Source organism: Eretmochelys imbricata, chromosome 4 (genome assembly GCF_965152235.1).
Source record: "Eretmochelys imbricata isolate rEreImb1 chromosome 4, rEreImb1.hap1, whole genome shotgun sequence".
Classification (NCBI taxonomy): domain Eukaryota; kingdom Metazoa; phylum Chordata; order Testudines; family Cheloniidae; genus Eretmochelys; species Eretmochelys imbricata.
In genome coordinates, this window is record NC_135575.1 from 99340159 (window position 1) to 99358607 (window position 18449).

At 39.8% G+C, this 18449-nt stretch overlaps 1 protein-coding gene across 1 annotated transcript in view; it reads right to left on the reverse strand.

The window, feature by feature from the left end:
• Positions 1–631: 631 nt before the first annotated feature.
• The window catches only part of LIMCH1 (LIM and calponin homology domains 1), a 117792-nt gene continuing 99974 nt past the window's right edge, over positions 632–18449 (reverse strand). Inside the window, exons 25-29 of the mRNA XM_077816170.1 lie at positions 16758–16846; positions 15116–15188; positions 7000–7108; positions 5211–5313; positions 632–748 (exon numbers count right to left, since the gene is read on the reverse strand). Of these exons, the coding sequence (XP_077672296.1) occupies positions 723–748; positions 5211–5313; positions 7000–7108; positions 15116–15188; positions 16758–16846 (400 nt within the window). The 3' untranslated portion in view covers positions 632–722. The remainder of the gene's footprint in view (positions 749–5210; positions 5314–6999; positions 7109–15115; positions 15189–16757; positions 16847–18449) is intronic.

An 18449-nucleotide genomic window follows, 5' to 3' on the forward strand; every position in this document is an offset into this window, starting at 1 on the left:
CACTCTTTCAGGCTTAATGAAGGAATCTTTATTTGATAGACTATTAAGCTATATTGTTGAACATTACTTGATGTATACACACACTGAAAAAAAATCCTGATGCTAAAGGTGCAATAATTTATTTGTATAACTCCTACCCTCCACTGAAGGTAACATAAAACAAAATGTTTCAGAATTGCAGTATGTATTATTAAACTAGTGTCTTTGTGTAAAAAAGCTAAAGTTTCAGTAAGAACAGAAAAGTCACTTGTGATGTTTAGTTTTGCAAATGCACTAATTAGATGCTATCTTTAAACAATTTTTCATCTTGAATGGACATATTCTAGAACTTCCATAACAGTTCTGTGAACTTAATTTTTTAATTCCTAGAAGTATTAAAACAAAATAGGTTTATTGAATCTTTTCTGACTTTGAAAAGAGCAAAACAACAGATTTAAAATCATAAACTTGTTTGAAACTATGGAAAGCCTCTTTTTTAATACTTCAGATATGAATTACCAAATGTTCTTCGTACACATTATGCAAATTCACTAAGAAAGGGAAAAAAAATCATACTGTGCTTTAAAGTAGCAGATGCAGCCTTTTATAGGAGCATTACAAAATGAGATGGGAGCTATGAAGTCCATGGATACGAGCTCTTACAAGTGATTGTCTGGAAGCAGCCCTAGGGACATGATGGGGAGGCTCCTTCTTGCAGAAAGTTTTTAGGACTGACATTCCTGTCACAACGTTGTTGGCTGCCCAGCAGCTAAATTAAAAAATAAAAACATAGTAACCATTACAAAGGTGACAAATCTTGACACTTTTTACTTTTGAAACAATGGAGTATATAGGATTTCCCTCATGTGACATTTATATGCAAGAAATCCTGGCAAGAGTTTGACATCTCAGTAGTGCCCCTAGTTCTATAGTCAATTAAGGGTATAAATTAGGCACCAACTTGGGGGGGGGGGGAAGGATATAAATATTGGCCTAGCAGGAATATATCCTTTATGTTTGAAAGACAAATGATCTCCTTTGCACTGCTAGCACATTCTGCATGCACTTCCAGCCAATTTACACACAAAATTATGGTAGAACAACATGGCGGAGGTTGATAAGTCATCTTTAGCCAATTCCATTGTGCCAATTCTGCATTATATGACTGCACACACTGATCAGAAGCAGCCTCCTCCTGTAGCCAGGCAATACACAAGTTAAAGAAGAGGGTTAACTACTTTGCCTTAGAACTTCTTTGTCAGTGTCACATGTATAACATTAATGATATGGACAAGAATACTTCTTTCTTTCCTTTCCTTTTTTTTAAAGTTCATCTGTATTAATTTTTGTTCTAAAAAGATAAGCTATCTATAAACTGCAGTCACTTATTTAAAAAAAAATACCCTGACCACTTAGTTTTCTCCCTAGAAAAACAGAAGACACATTGATATACATATTTTTTGTATGTAAAGTTTCTAAACTGGCGTATTCGTTATGAAAAAGTAATTTGGAGCTTCAGGCAAACTTCTGATAGGCAGCTGTTCTGCAAGTGTGTCCGTACCCCTCTCAGCCTCTTATTTGCACAACTTCTGGTTAGTGTAAGAGCGCTAACATTGTAGTATCCTGTCCTCTATTTCAGACAAATGGGCTTCCAAATTTTTTATATATAAATAAAAGCCAGACAAAATACAGATAAACTATTTCAACCGTTAAAGGTCAACAAAATCAATCCCTCTAGAACGCCTACACTTGGACTATTTGTCCACTTTTGGAACTTAAGCACAAGTGGGTAAATTTTAAAAATTTTGAATAAAAATAAAAGCTCTTGAGCAGAGACACTGCAGAAAGAGGCCAATTTTCAGTTTAGAGAAAACACCTGAAGGTAAGCTACGAAATTCTGAAAATAGTATTTGTATTACCCTAGCACCTAGGAGCCCTAGTTATGAATCAGAACCCCATTTCACTAGGCACTCTACGAACACAGAATACGAATTTGTAATGAAAACAAAGAACCTTAAATCACATATGCAAGTGACATCACTGTAATACACTGTATTTTCTTCTACTTCCTGGCACAAAGTTGTAACAAAATTGCAGAAGAGAACTGCTACCTCACATATACTCAGTAATAATACTCAACAGTGCCCTCTCTTGTAAATGGGACCACAACCCTCTTTCCAAATAATAAATAAATAAATAAATAAATAAAAAATTGGGGAAGGGGAAGAAAAAAAATATTGAATTTTATTCCAATTTTTATATATAGCTAGAAACACAGGTATATACATTTATGGCCAGTTCCTCACCAACTTGAGTAAGATTTTGCATGATCAAGCCTATAGATATGAAGAAGTATTTCTAAGTTTTCTAATGTTGTTTGGTTTGATATAAGGTGCCTAAAAGAGTTTCATAACAGAAATAAAAGCAACTGTGCAAATGAATGAGAGGCTGTACAACAGCACCCTCTATGTCTAAGAATATGGAAATATTTCTAAACTCGAAAATCAAAACATTAGGATTGAGTACAAGTTGTGGGTGGACCAGAGTATTTTTGTTCCTTGATTTATAGAGCCAGACTTTTTTTGGGAGGGGAGGAAATAATATGGGGGAAGGAAGAGGACCCTGTGTTTTGTCCCATCAATAGCAAACATTTCCTGGATATTCAGTATTCAACAGAAATTTCAGATCAAGTCTAGGGTGGTGTCCTGTGTTTTTCTCCACACCCCCTTCCTTTCATGCAGAGTAAAAGTGAAGTGAATATCCTATGTATCTGACTATGTGCTGGGAGGAGGGAAAGGAAGGAAAGGGGCTAAAAATTCTATAGTAATTTGATATCAATCATATGTAGATGGCATAGTAGATAGGAACAAAATCTGGCCTACACCAAGTGGTAGCAACTGTCCTACACTCTCCAATGACAAGTGAGAGATCCAGGAACAGGAATCTCAAAGACATACAAGGTCTGAGTGTGCTGTAGGGGCCAAGTATTTAGACATTAAATGGGATGGCATGTCTAATACTGCTTAACAGGGACCCTTCTGCCAATTAAAGATCAATGTTCATGGGCTCTGATGTCCTTTTTGGACAGAAAGAGGATCAAAGTGGGGCAGCGTGGTGGTAGGGGTGACCAGACCTCCCGTTTTTAAAGGGACAGTCCCATATTTAAGCCCTCCCACAGGTGTCCCGACTTTTTCCTAAAAACGGGCAAATTGTCCTGCATTTTCTGTCTCCCCCTCATCAGTATTGGTGGGTCCTGCTGCTGGCCAGATCCCTGCTTGCCAGCCTCCCGCCCATGAGCGGTGAGTGTAAGGGGGGGTCCAGTGGCCAGTGATAGGGGTGGGTGTGGAAGGCTGATGGCGGGGTGAAGATACAGCGCACGGGGCCAGCTGCTCTCCCTGTTGGCCTGTCAGCACAGCCCCTGCTGCATGCTGGCTCTCAGCCAGCAGGGCCCAGCCCCCATCCCGTTTCCGGCCGGCGCTGGCTGTGCATTGCGAGTTGCGGTGGCTGGTGAGTGCAGGCAGGTGCCAGGCGGCGGCTGGTTACGTGTCGCCTCTGATGCCCACCCATCAGCCCTTTATGTGCTTCCCCTCTCACTGTCCTCTCCCTGCTTTGCCCCTTTACCCCCCTCCAGCCCCGCTGCTCCTCCACATTCCCCCCAGAAGGAGGCATCCAACTCCCAGAGCTGTGCGGAGAACCAGCCTCTGGGCAGAGTGCTCAGCTCACCAACAGCCTGGCTGGCAGGCTCCTTCCTCCCCCCACAGCCTCTGGCTGGGCCGGCACCCCAGGAAAGCCCCAAACCCTCTGGCTCTGAGCACTAGCCAGGAGGAGCCAAGCCCTGCATTTGCCAAAGCTCTGCACAGCGCTAGTACAGGGCAGCCTCTCCACCCCTCAGCTAAGCTCTGGAGTGGAGGCAGGGGAGGGGATAAGGGGGAGAGTGATTTCCAGCCTGTTCATGCCTGCAGGCTCCACAGCAGCCCCCAGGGCAAGGGCTTAGCACCCTCTTCACCCGCCCCTCCCTCCGCCCTGGGTTTCTGCCTCAGGGAGCAAGGGACTGCTCTGTCCCCTAGGCACCCTCTCCTGCTGAGCCACCTCTCTGGATGGTGGTTCACTGAAACCTCTGCAGTCAGGTTCCCTGGGCCCTGGTGCATGATGAAGCCTTAGGGCTTGACCCCTTCCTGCCCACGCTGTAACCAGAGGCAGCTGGGTTATGTTGGTGGCCAGCAGCAGCCTGGAGGCGTTAGCTGCCTTTCAACGCTGTGCGGGTAGGAAGGGACAAGCTGCTTCCAGCCAGGGGGAAGAGATGAATTCTGCAAAGACATGGGCCAGGTCATCTGTTTCCTCCCTCCTCCCCTGTCTTGAAGCAGCTCCCATCCCTTTCCTCCCAACAGTGCTGAAAAGCTGCTGCTGACCACATTCTGGTGTGAGCCCTGGCAGAAATCTGGGGGCGGGGGAATTGTGACCCTGCATGCTCCCCCTCATGTTGCCTCTGAAGGATGCGGTGCCAGGAGAGGCAGGCCTGTCCCGGGGCCAAGCCAGGCATGGATGGCGGAGAGTGCAGGGCAGGGAGGGTTGGGTCAGTTGGTCAACCAGGAGTGTGTGTCACCTCTCCCCATATGTGTGTATAGGGGGAAGGTGTGTGTGTGTGTGTCACCTCTCTCCCCATGTGAACTCTAAAGCCTTAAAGATAAGAAGGTAAACAAAAAGAATCCAACTACACAGTGTTTCTTTTTAACGGAGGCTCAGTCAGCTTGATGTTAATTTGAATGTTTGTACTGCATAGTTCTGATTGATTGCCGTTGAACTCGCCTGAATATCAGTAATTGTACCAGGTTTCCTGTATTCAGCAAAGGGAAATACGGTCACCCTAGGCAGTGGTGAACACCTTCAAGGCTGTTACACAGGGAAACTTCCCATCCTCTCAAAAATATGAACAGCAATTAAAAACTGAGTAAGTTTACAATACCGAACATTATTCATGCATTACATTGCAAAGCTAAAATAAAGGGCGACTAGGGCAAAGAGATTTTTGATGGCAATGGACAGTAACAACAGCTTAATATTGTTATGTTACATATGAACATATGCACAGTTAGTAAATAACTAAACATCTTCCAACAAGAATGACAGGATTAACTCTAGAATGTAGTGTGGAAGGAAAAACAACATGGACACCTTAAAACGCAATCTTATCTTATATTTTATCTTATCTTAAAATACAATCTGGTACTTACTTCTGGATCTGACGTAACAATCATTGCAGTTGAGAAGACCATTTCTAATCCTGACATCTGTTCCACTTGCTGCATCTCCAAGCTCTCCCTTGCAAATTCCACACTATTGGTTGAAGAAGAATGGAGAGAGTAAGGTTTATGGGACAGGTTTCTTTTTCTCTATCTCATTTTTTCCAAGGTTTGGATTTTCATTTCATGAGTTCCTTGTGAGGTGAAAAAAAGATTTCCTGTGGTCTAAAAGCAGGGTTTTCAGAGCACACTACATTTAGGGCGTGATCCCATAAGTCTTCACTTAGACTAAATGCACATTAAAATTAATAAGGATTTTGCCTGAGACGTTACTATAGAACTGAGCCCTTTGTGACAGGCAAACCTCAGAAAGGTCAGAGGTTGTAAAGATGAAGATGGTTATTGAACGCTTATCTGAATGTATGCTGTGTAAATCAGGCTGGAGATGTGAGACCAGGTGTTCTCTTGAGATTTCTAGAAATCACCAACTTAGTTGACTGAGAAATACCATAAGAACAGTCTCTCTTAGACTAGTTCTACTTGAGGTCTTGGTGAAAATCAGAAAAGCACATTCATGAAGACACTGAACAATGCCTGCATGCATATCCCTTTCTGAGGCAGAAGCAAATTTCAGTTTGAGGCAAAGGTTAGATTTGGTTTTTATTTTAGAGGAACAGGTTTGTCCACCTTTACTTATATGCTGCCTCCTTTAGAAAGTAAAAGCTGGGAGCAGCAATTTGGGATCTATGGGATATTTTTGATTAAGATGTTGGTTAAAAAATTCTGCAATCGTTTTTCAGCTACCTAGTTAATATCATCATGGAGGCACTGCAATTTTACCTGTTTCTTCCCATATATAGTAGGAAGAAGAAAAAATTAAAAATCATTTGCATGTAACACAAAAGTCACAAAGTACCAAGTACATTGTACTAGTGCAAACATTTGAAATGGGAGCAAGTGATGGAATGTTTAATGCATCTTCCTTCCATCCAACACTTACATTCTATCTAAACAAAGATCTTAAACTGTTTAGCAGCTGATTAGTAAGAAGTCTGTTCAAATATAGTTCTCTAGAAAAGTGTCGGCACAGTTTCAAACCTCAGTGACTGGGTCACAGAAAATGTTTCTTGATGTAGGGTTTGCTTTGCATCTGAATCTCAGGTGTGCTGAATAGCCAACATATACTTCACAAGACAATGTGTAAAAGAACAGAAATTAAAGTGACAGGTACTTTATCTAGCTATAAGCATTTCTAAACTGACAGAGTATAATTCATATATAATTCTTCTAATATGCTAAGCAGTGAAGGCTCTCCCAAGATGAATCTGATCACTTGAAAACGGGTGGGGCGGGGGAGTTGGTCACAATTACTTTGAAAGATTCATTTGGTAAATTATTTAAGCACAGTTCATCAGATACCAGCATTCAAATATTTTATACTTGGGAAATGACATGTAAACTGGACATTAACCAGTGTTCTAACTTCTGTTATTTGAGATTGTGGAATAATATCTGCGCAGTTACTTGCTAATAAATCACAGGTCTTGGTTCAATTAATAGAACCCTTGATGTAACTAATTGATAGGGAAGAAACAAATTTACACCATTCTAATTCCTCTTCAATACAAATGCATAACAGTGGTGCAGAATAATAACTTCCTCTTCCTTCCATTTCCAGTGTTCATGATCACTAATTACAACATACTTTCTTCCCACAGTAACCATGACACAGGTAGCATGAAATCTTTTTTAAACAACCAAGATAATAATGAAATCATACCCTGAAGCAATTAATGTGAAAATATAGACCAAGTGTTTCAATAATCATGGCAGCTCCTTTTCCAAGAGGAAGACGACAGGTAGAACATAGTTTCTTTCCACTGACGGACCTAAAAGACAATATATATTTTTTAAAAATTTAAGAGCAATATGTGGCAGAGAGCAAACAAATGTTTATGCAGTTTTATTAAGAGTGGCCTGGAAGAATGAGTGAAGTGTTGGGAGTCAGGTGATCCTGAGTTATAATCCTAGCTCTGCCACTGACTCACTGTGTGGTCTGGGTCAAGCCACTGCACCTCTCTGCCTCAGTTTCCCCATTTGTAAAAATGGGAATAATGCTTATAAACTTATCTCACAGTTGTGCTGTGAAGATTCACTTGCTAGGGGGAGATGGACTTTCACTGGGACCTGAAGTGCTTTTGATAGTCTCGCCTCCTTAAGTGTCTGTATAGTGCTTAGAAGATGTACCACATCTACATGCCAAGTCAGAAAGAGAAGGTGCAAATTGCTTAAATATGACGGCACCGTTGATGGAGTTAAACAAAAGGAATTACTACTGTGGATTATTTTTACCCTAACTGAAGATGTAACAATCCAACTGGAAATACACGTGGATTGTCAATGTTACTGGCATAGCACACTTTTAGATAACAATGAATTTTTTTCAAGTAACTTAACAGTTAAGTTTCAAATAATAAAATAATTCAGAAACTCACTTCTCCATCAGGGAAAACTAAGCCACTGAGTTTCTGAATTATTTACAACCAAACTATATTGTTTGAAAAAATAGCATGGCATTTTTTCAAACAATTTACCTAAGTGTGTTTTAAATCTTTCCTCAAGGCTCAGCTTTGCCATGATGCCTGTAAGAAATCATCCAGTTAACAACAGTGATTGTTGGGGGACAACTGGGAATAGCTGGTACTTACAATTGTCATTTAAAAAAATATTATAAAGTATGTAAAATTGTATATGCTTGAATATATTCCTCTCTCCTCATTCCTTCCACATGCTGATTATATTTTTAGATTTTTAGTTCTTCAGAACAGGAAGTGTGTGACTGGTTTTGTGTTTGTACACTGCTTAGCAACATGGGCCCTGATTCTGAAAGGGACCTTGTCTCTTGGCACTAGTGTATTAACAATGCTAAGCAGTAATAAATCAGCCATTGGGTAGAGGTAGGAGAGAAATTTCTCAAAGATTCATGAGGTTCAAATGAATGCTTTGATGTGTGTGCTTGAGCAGTGATAAGACAACATACAGTACTTACCCTTACCTTTATTTGTGCCACAACATAACAATAAGCCACAAAAGAGTGTGTATTTGTAGTCCATTGATGTATACCTTGGCTATATTATGGGAGAACAAAGGCAAATGCCTCTTTATCCACCAGAAAAGTGCATTAACGCAAACCCTGCACTAGGTTATTGCTATTGGAATACGGATTGTTAAATTTTACTTAAAAAAAAAAACAGCCTTAAAATATAGTTTTGGGTGTTTATGCAATATATCCTTCCACTATGTCAAGTACTTCCTAATAAAAAGATAAGAGAAAAGTAATAGGGAAAAGGTTACAAACAAACACATTCCTCCATCTCTCTTTTAGCTTCCCAAAGAGAAGCAATAACCAGACGTTGGCAACATCAGGCAGGCAGAAGTCTAAAACTAACAGGCAAAAGTTTTGTGCTTTGTTCTGAAAAGTTGGCCTTAACATCCCATGAGCAGCCACACTTATAAATGAAAAATATCCTGGACCTCAAATCAGGAGATCTTTGAAGAGATCTCTTAGCAGAAAAGTCAAATATCTCCAGATTCATGATATAAGGATGCTGTGTTAATTGGCATAAGATCATCTCAGAGCATTTCCATACAATCAGGATAGAGAGGAATCAAGAGGGCATAGATGAAAGTCATCTTGGTGCTGTAAGTTAGTCTCAAAGTACACTAAATCCTCAACAGATGCCACATCTGCACGTGTTAAACCATTTTTTAGAACAAATACTGTACCACTTTAAGTGAATGTGACTTGGAATTACCAATTGCTGCTAAGATGCTGCAATTCATAGATCACTAGGATGAAACAGCCTCTTTATTACAAGCACTGAACACTAAGATGTAAGACATTTAAATCTCTACATTAAAATCCTTCAGAGAATCAGTTCTCCTGCAGTGATCAAAAATAGTAGCAATAGATTAAAAGTAAAGAATGAATTTGGCAGGTAGCCTAAGAAAAGATTAACTTTGATATTTTTTTTTAATCTTCAGAGACCTGATTTTCAGGAGTGCTGAAAACATGCAGTTCTCATGGATTTTAAGGGGAACTGAAAGCACATAGCCTCTCTAAAAGCTAGGTCACTCATTTGTAGACCCTTTGGGGAAGGACTATATTCACTTTGGGTGAGTCTCACACCCTGCCCTGGCCCCTTTATCCTGGGTAAAAAGGGCTAGAAGCAGTCTTAAAAGGACTCTAAAAGCCTCTGCTCCAGCTGGGGAAGAATTTCCTCAGCAAAGGAACTGAAGACAGCTGCAGGTGTCTTCTAAAGACTCCTACACAAGCCCTGTCACAGGAGGCATACTGGGGGTGGGAGGGACATGTAAGGGATGAGTGGGCATGTGGTTGTAGTAGGTAGTGTTGGAATGATTCTGGGCAGCTCTGCTGGCCAGGGACAGGCCTACAGATTTATCTAAATTACCCTGGGGCAGCTCTGCCCTCTGCAACAGCCTAGGATTGGGAAGGCATAAAAGTGGCTTAAAGCCACCTTAGCGCCACCACCGCTTGGGCTGAATATTCTGCACAGCCTGGAAACTCCTGCTGTGAGTCTAGTATACTGCTAAGCATACTGTGGGAAATTGCTTAAAATATATTACAGCTAGACTTGCAGGGCTACATTTACAAAGAGGGATCTGAACACAGAGCACACACATTAAAAAACAATCCCAAACTAATCAAAATCTGGTTACATTAATGCTTTCAATTTTCACATTCTTCTTAATGGAGCAGATGCTATTGTGGACCTCACTGAGGAAGCAGAAACACTGGGATGGGCCTGGGGCAAACTGAAAGTGTAATTGCATTTTAACCATTTTAGTCTTCTAATTGTATCCAAATTAAGTCTATGCATGCAAACATAATTAATTTTGATTTATTTAAAGGCATTTTGCAGGGTACAAGGTAGGGATATAAATATCATTTAAAAAGTTAATGGTTTAAATGATTAAAATTCTACCCTTTGAATGGTTAACTGATTAAAAGGAGTGGGGCTGGGGTTGCTTTGGCTCGTGAGGCCAGGGCTGGGGTCATTCAGCTGGCTGTGGGGCAGCTGACCAACTGGCAGGGTGGGGCCGGGTCTGGCGCTGCATGGCTGGAACCAGGGTCTGGCCAGCAAGGGCGGGGGTCTCGCATGGCAGGGCCAGGGTCTGGCTGGTGGGGCGTGGCTGGGGCCAGGGCCAGGATCGGGCCGGCATGGTGCAGCTGGGGGTTAACAGTTAAAGTCGGTTAACCAGTAAGCTTAATGCTTACTGGTTAACATTTTACATCCCTAGTATAAGGTGGCTCAGTGTGATAGAACACCATTCTCCTCTAGGTCACAGATTCAAATCTAGTCTATTACTGGTAGGGATCATATGTTATTACCACTTCATAACTATTTATTGTTAGCCTAACATATCTGAAATCTAGTTCCTAGAAGACCTGAATCTAGATCTCTAGAAAGAAGCTTCATCATAATCACTACCCTTACTGGGAGTATCAGCAGAGAAGCCAAGTATTAGGGTTGAGAGGTCTCTGGAGATTAAGACATCCAGGCCAACGTTGAGTTGCAATGTGCAGACTGCTGTGTTTTGGCATTCATTACCATTTCTGGTACTGCTGATAGAGTACTTCAATGACTAGTGTGAATCTGACATCTTCCAGGAGTCCTAGAAATTCACTTAAAAGTTCAATTAATAACAAAAACCTAGGTTGCAATGCTTAGTTCTCATTTGCCTGCAAATTCAATTGCTGAGGGAATCCTTAGATTAAAAATAATTTTAAAATAGATTTCACTACAAAGAGTGAAAATAAAAACTGAGTGTTTTACTCTGCAAATTGGGTCTCCAGGGGAAGAATTAAAAAAAAAAAAAAAAAAAAAAAAGCCAAAGAGCAAAAACATGTCACAGTTCTATTTTTGAAACAAACACTTGTTGAGAGGATTGGAATTTTATTAAAAAGTGTTTATTTCTATCAACCATGGTAAAGTGAAGCATTCACATGCCACTGATTTTCTTCTGATTGCAGAAGCAGTTGGTTGAACAAAGGAACAAGTGAATTTTAGGCACTGTGGGTAAAATTTTCCAAACCACCTAAGCGATTTAGGAGACTAAATCCCATTTACAAAAGCGACTTGGGCATTTAGGACCCTAAGTCTTATAGAAAGTCAATGTGACTTAGGTTCCTAAGTTGCTTAGACTGCAACTATATGCACAAACACTGTTTCCTATGATTTAGATTTTGCTCTGCAAGTGAGGAGGTTTTTTGTGCAATTACATATGCAAACATCTCCTTTTTCCAATACATTCATCACATTACATTTTTGAAAATGTAACCCACACTGTTTTATCATGTTTCTGGAGATAATTTGATCCCCAGTGCCAGAAATCACTATGTTCCCCTCAGCAAATGCTAATTTAAGCAGTAGTCAGATTGCCTGCATTTTGGTACCCCTTTCGGAATACGAACTATAAAGCTTTCAGTAAGCTTCCTCCCTTTACACCAAAGTATAATAAAATGCAACTGAGAGGCTACACAATAAACCTTAAAGTTCGGTACTGCTAAAACCACTTTCCTATATAGACAGAAATATTTTAAGATTCACTCCAGATGCCCCATTTGTCCATAAAAATGAAAAAGTGGCCACATTTCATTTCTGGAGAAAAAAGGAAATAGGAATTTTAATTGGAATATGTGAAAGTAAGTATTGTAAACATGGCAACACTGTTTTCATTTACTGTACTTTTACTCTCCCAATCAATGATAAAGCCCAGTGGAGCCTCCACCATCTTCAGTCCACCAAAACTACTGTTATGACACTCCTCAAAGATCTCTTCTTGTCCAGGTCTTGGCAACCTTGATGAATTTATTCCATTTTTATCCTCCCTGACCTGACCAGCTCTTTCTCAAAGTTTTATCTTCCTTTGGTTTTCACATCTAGTTCCTCTCTTTGCCCTCCTCCTACCTCTCTGACTTCATTCAGTGTCTCTCAAAGGGTCCTCCTCTCCTCCCCACTCCATTCTCCATATGAGGGCATCATGGGACCCACTTATTCTATCATCACACTCTTTTCCTAGGTTAACTTATCTCCCCATATGGTTTTAACTATCATCTCTACACCAAAGACTTAAATCCATTTTTATTCTTCTAATCTGTCTCTCTCTCCATCCAATTCTGCATCTCACCCTGTCTCTTCAAATTATTCTCCTGGATGTCTCACCACTAATTTAAAAACTCAACATGGCCAAAAATGAACTCTTTATCCCAGGCCCACCCTATCCTGCCTCCTGTCGTCGGTCACTGTTGATGGCATTGCCATCCGCCTTATCAGTCAGGTTCATAACCTGGAAGAATGGGGGTTATTTTTGCCATAAACATCCAGGCCACATCCAAACCTTGCAGCTTCTCTCTCTAACATTTGTAAGATCTAATCTTTTTTGTTTCAGTCCCTACAGTTAAAACCCTCATCCATATACCCGTCTTCCATCTTGATTATTCCTGCTCTAGCTTCCCAGATACCCACATTATCCCTTTTAAATCCATAAAAAATGGTGGTCTGATCATCTTTGTCTGTTGCTCCGAGCTTGTTGGCCACTCTTTGAAAACCCCCACTGGCTTCCCATTCTCTATCACATCGAGTTCAAGCTTCTTACCATCACCGCCAAAGGCCACACAGCTCTACTTTTCCCTCCACTTACTTTATTGTTTTACCCTGCTCCTTCCCCCATTTGTATGCTGCTTCCACAAGCAGCTTCACACTCTTCCATGCCATCCCTTATACATGGAATGACCTTGCTGAGTGAATCAGTAAATCCACTATCCTCTTCCTTCAAACCCCTCTAAGGCCTTGTGATGCCTACAAGAAATTGGCCAACTAATAAATGCAATGTAGCGGGGTACTTGGCAGAGTTGATATTTAAAGATATTTTTAAATCTGTATGTTTTAATGCCCTTCTTCTACCCTTCCTTCGTCCATCTTCTTCGCTTGTAAACTCTCAGGGAGTGACTATATCTTTTTGTGTGTGTTGACAGTATTTAGAATATTGTCAGCACTACCATAATACAGATCACCACCACCAAAACTAATGAGGCTAGACCAATTTTTCAGGTCTGTATATTGATTACAATGCGTAAAATATTTAAATTCTATAAATTAAGTGTTTTAGAAATAATAATCCCAGAATATTTAAAAGAAAGGTATTTTCATGTTTTTAATGGGAGTAATGACATGACATCCAGTCCCTTGTTTCCAACACACACATAGTTGATTTAGTCCAGTTAATCTGAAGTCCCTAGAAAAGGGACTCAAACCAGGGCACAACGGCTAAAACTATGAAGAAATAATCCAGAGTTTAAATAAAGCAAAATATTGTTATGAGCTTGGTGAAACCTGTTATGGGTTGAGATTGACAGGTGTGAACTCTGCTTTCTGTTAACATAATCATAAACTTAAGCCCCACGTAAGGAAAAGGAGTATGTGGCCCTGCCCAGGCGCCTTTGCTGAGTATTGGGAGTGGTGAGGTGACGTATGGGAGGACAGAACAGACTGCGGGGGGAAGACGCAGGGTAAGACACACAGAGAGAGCCTGAAGGAAAAGCTGAAAGCACTGTGGCCAACCTTGGAAGAAACCTGTAGCGAGGTTTTTAGGTCAGGGATACAGGTGTGGATCAAAAAGAGGGCCTCAACATATTCTGCAAGCAACAACAACAACAAAAAATCCCATCTGCCATTAGATTATTAGCATTAGCAAAAACAAGAGGAGAGGTTGAAAATAAGGCACCAGTGGTTCCACTGCAAATGCAAATAGCACTGGCAGGAGGACACACTGTGTAACGAACTGTAGGAGAAATATTCTGCGTTATTTCAAATCATACAACAAGGAGAGCTTCATGAGACATTAAACCAATATAAATAAATACTAGAATCAAACACCACCCTCCATTCAACTAACCCTTTGCTAAACATTTAGTTTAGGTTGGCACTTATGTCTCATTGGGAGCTGCGTTGCTCTCTGTGTGAGAGAATTAGGCCTCTAAAAGATTAGCATGAGTGTAGGGATATCAAAGGAACCAACATATGCTTCAAGTCTGGGAATTAAGGACAGGATTTCTGTCAACAAATGTTGAAAAATGTCAGTCTCATGAAGAGCTTCCCCAACTAAGCTTAAATAAATATACTTTCCCTACTCCAGCTAGAAGCTGGATTAAATTTGAAAACCTTAAACACAGCTGAAAACACTTGAAGTGATATTTTGATACTAGTGAATCAAGATTAGTGTTGCATATAGGGGGAGAATGGAGCAATTTATAATCAAGATCCCCACACTCTGCCTCTTTTCTAGTTTTATGCAGGAGGTATTGGACATATAGACCAAAACCTGAATTGTTTTTCACTTAAATTGTGCTGCCGAAAAGCTCTACTATGTGCGTTTCACAGTACATAGGTAACAGACATGAACAACAGGAGTGGTAGCTCCCACAAAATCGGACCCTGCTGCTCCAAAGCACTTAAGCATGTGCTTAAACTTTAAGCATGTGACTAATCCTTAGCCAATGGATGCCCTCTTATGTTATAGGTAAGCACATGCTTAAATGCTTTGTTGGACTAAGGCTTATATTATATTTGGAATTTTATAGCAATGTTGAGTCCCATAAACTAACGTTTGCACTGAACTGCATTATGGGGGGAAAAAACTAAAAATGTATGATGATGGAAAATTACTTATTGCAGGGGACATTTGAAAATACCAACAACATTAAAATAATATTAATAGAATTGAACTGCTACAATTTATCTTTGAAGTTTCCCTAAAAGTTATATTTTAAAAGAATTAGTCAGTCTTCAAAATTCCTTATTGACCTTTGGTACCTGTTGGGTGAGTGGCTTTGAGGTGTAGGAGAACATGGAGATGACAGTCCAGGCCTGAAATTCTCATGACAGCCTGTCCTAAAATACAGAAGAGAAAGTTACAGTAAGATGAACAATAAATAAATAAATGTTCTAGCAGTCTCGTACGGATGAGGTAAAAATAAGCCAGAACTAAAATTTAGCTCTGCTGCTTAAATGCAATCTCTATAGTTAGTAAACTATAATATAAACACTCACTGTTATTTTGACATAAAGAAGAATATATAATTTTTTGGAGTGTCGATCTAGCAAGAATAATTATTCATACTGAACAGTAACTTCATCGCAGGCCCCCAAAAAACTGAACAACAAGAGATGCAGGAAGAGCTGAGCAAATAATTTGTAATGAAAAATTATTAGACCAATTTCACCTCTCTCTGCTCAAAAGTGGTGTGTGATCAGATCATGTTTTGCTCATGTGTACTAATTATTAACTGAATAATTTCAATATTAATCCCCAGTGTGTAAATTGTTCACAAGTAGTTTGCTGTAGGTATTAGATGGCTGAAATTCAAACTAAGCTGGTTAGTTTTGATTGGACACAACTCACACCATCTGTTTCTACTCCTAGACTTAACAAATAGCTCAGTTATAATTAAAATAATAAATGAGGAAAAACAAGGGAGGTGAAACAAGAGTTATAGGTGAGGGATAAGGCATTCATTTGTATAAAAGTTTGTGTTAGCGTATATTAAACAGATCCTCATCAATGCTTCATTGTGAGCTCTAAAATATTTCTTTAACATCCAACATAGATATTTTGCTTGTGAAACTTAAGGCAAAATGTCTCCCTTACTGAGAGAGCAGAAGCTATCCTTTAGTAATGCTTATCTAGAAATGCAAGGCAAAGTACCAGAGAAACAAAGTGAAGTCAAAGTGAAGATTCAGAAAAAAATTACTAATCTTTTATTTTAAATTTCAGAATGTTGCTATATAGATATCTTTTAAGACAAAGAATATGGAAATGGAAAGTAGCAGCCAGAAACTATTTCAGCATCAGAAGAAAGTTAGTTGATATTTCACTCTTGCCTTGACTACTTTCACTCAGATTGCATTTCTTATGAAATGCAAAGATGAGTATTACATCATTAAAAGCTGAGAAATTAGGTTCTCAAAAGTCAATGGGAGTTTTGCCATTGATCTCAATGGGGTCAGAATTTTCCCCCAGGTTCCTACAGCAACGTTAACTCTGCCACTTTGCATAGTCAGTATACAATTAACACAAACATAATATATTAACTTCTATACATTCCAGGGGTTAAAGAGCTACAGAGAAGTCACAGGATTAATGGCAGCTGGGGTATGGGCTTCAACAGAGAGGTGAGTTATGAGAAAACAGGTGAAGGAACTGAAATTAATAAAGGTAGGTGTTTTGTAGGAAAACCAGGAACTAGTAACATTTATACATGGTATGATTAATCAGCACTGGTCCAACAAAATAGCATGTTTTAAAGTAACTTATGAAACACATTGGATAGCACCAAAAAGAAAATTAGAGTTAACAAAACTTCTCAAACTTTACACTATATTTTATTTATAATGCCCTCAGAAAGACATCTCATCACGGGTAAAAGGGGCTATCAAGCAAAGGTCCATGACCCACCTTCTCCTTTCGCCTGGGGAATTAGCCTGCTGGCCTGTGCTCTGATCCAGAGATGTTTTCTGTCTAACTTCTTCTGAAATGTGTGGTGACTGTTTCATTAACAACTGCTGATTCCACGACACATCTGAAGTTACAGAGTGGGGTAAACTGAATACTTGAGATAAAAACCATTTGAGAAGATTATTTTTAACCAATACAACTTGTGGGTACAAAAAAAAAAGAAGTAGTAAGGCATGGAAGTCAAACAGGCTACTGTACGTAGAGAAATAAGGCCAATACAGTCTTGTTAATGCTTGTAAGAAGAGGCACCAGATTATGTTCAGTATATTTTCCAGTCAGGAATAAATACAGGAGCACTGCAGTTGAGCTACTTAAATAGGTTCATACAGCCAAAACAAAATGTTTCTCGTCAATGGTCCTGGTGCATCCAAGCTTGCAGACAACTACAAGAGTTATGTATGCAGGGTGCTGACCCACAAGAACTGGAGAGAACTAACTTAGGCATTAATAAAAGGAATGTGGGCTGTTCATGTCTGCTATTCACTCTCACTGGCCCAGTAGCCCTAGCAACAGCCTTTTTTCCCTGTGACTCCCCTCTGCCTTTTGGATCATCTCATCAGGCTCATCAGCTATGACAGTCACTCAGTGGCCCACGGGATGCTCAGTGAATGTGCTCTAGGCCAGTATCTGGTGAATTCAGATGTCTAGGAAGCCTGCTAGACCTTGTCACACCAGATACCTCTTGTCTTTTGAGTGGAAGGGAGAGGACTGCTTAGGCTTCTCCTGAAGAATTTTGCTACTCATAGGTTAGGAAAGCCTGGAAAGGCCTCCGCTTGAAGACACCAGCTAAATGGATTTGAGGGAGAGAGAGAAAAAGGGCCTTTGGTCTCCGCCCTTCAGAAAGGCAAGGACAGTAGAGGCATGCAGACTTTCATGTGAACAATCCAAGCATCTGGGGGTGGGGTGTCATATCAAAAGGTAGGTAACTGATCATCATCAAGAAAAGCAGAGCCCTGTTGGGCATTGAGCCATCAAGGCACTGGCGAGAGAGCTGGGAAACTTAAAGGATCAAAGGCAAGAGAAAGGCTATCAAAAGACCACTGGTGGACAAGTTGGGGAGAGCCTCAAAAAGTCTGGTTAGAGTTCAGATAAACAACAGAACTGTTGGATGTTTACCCAAACTTAAATTGTCAAACCTTCTGAAGTTTGCTTATCTCGGCTTAAAATGTGTTAGTTGAAAAGTCAGTTTTTATTTATGTGTACAGGAATACGCTACAGGACAGTATTTTCTTTTTTTATCTGTATAGAAGCCTTTAATAAACATACAATGAAGTTCCCATATGATATACAAACCTACCAAATTTAAACTGTGAGCAAATAATAATTTAAATAGTTTAATCCCATTCTCTTACCTCATTTTTAGCGATAACCAAAGTTTCGTTACATCAAAACATGAAGGTCAGAAACTTAAATAAATTCATAAACAAAATTTACTTTTTACCATTGATCACATTGTTTACTTTTTTCTTTTATCTCAGATTAAACAATGAAAGCACACTAGCCAATTTCAGTTTTCTTTACAGGCAAGTTTTTTCACTTTCTAGCTATCCAGACCTTGTACCGGCCTTCAGTGTTTGGGTTGCAATGCTTATAATAAAAAATTATATATATTTTTCAATTCCATTAAACTGA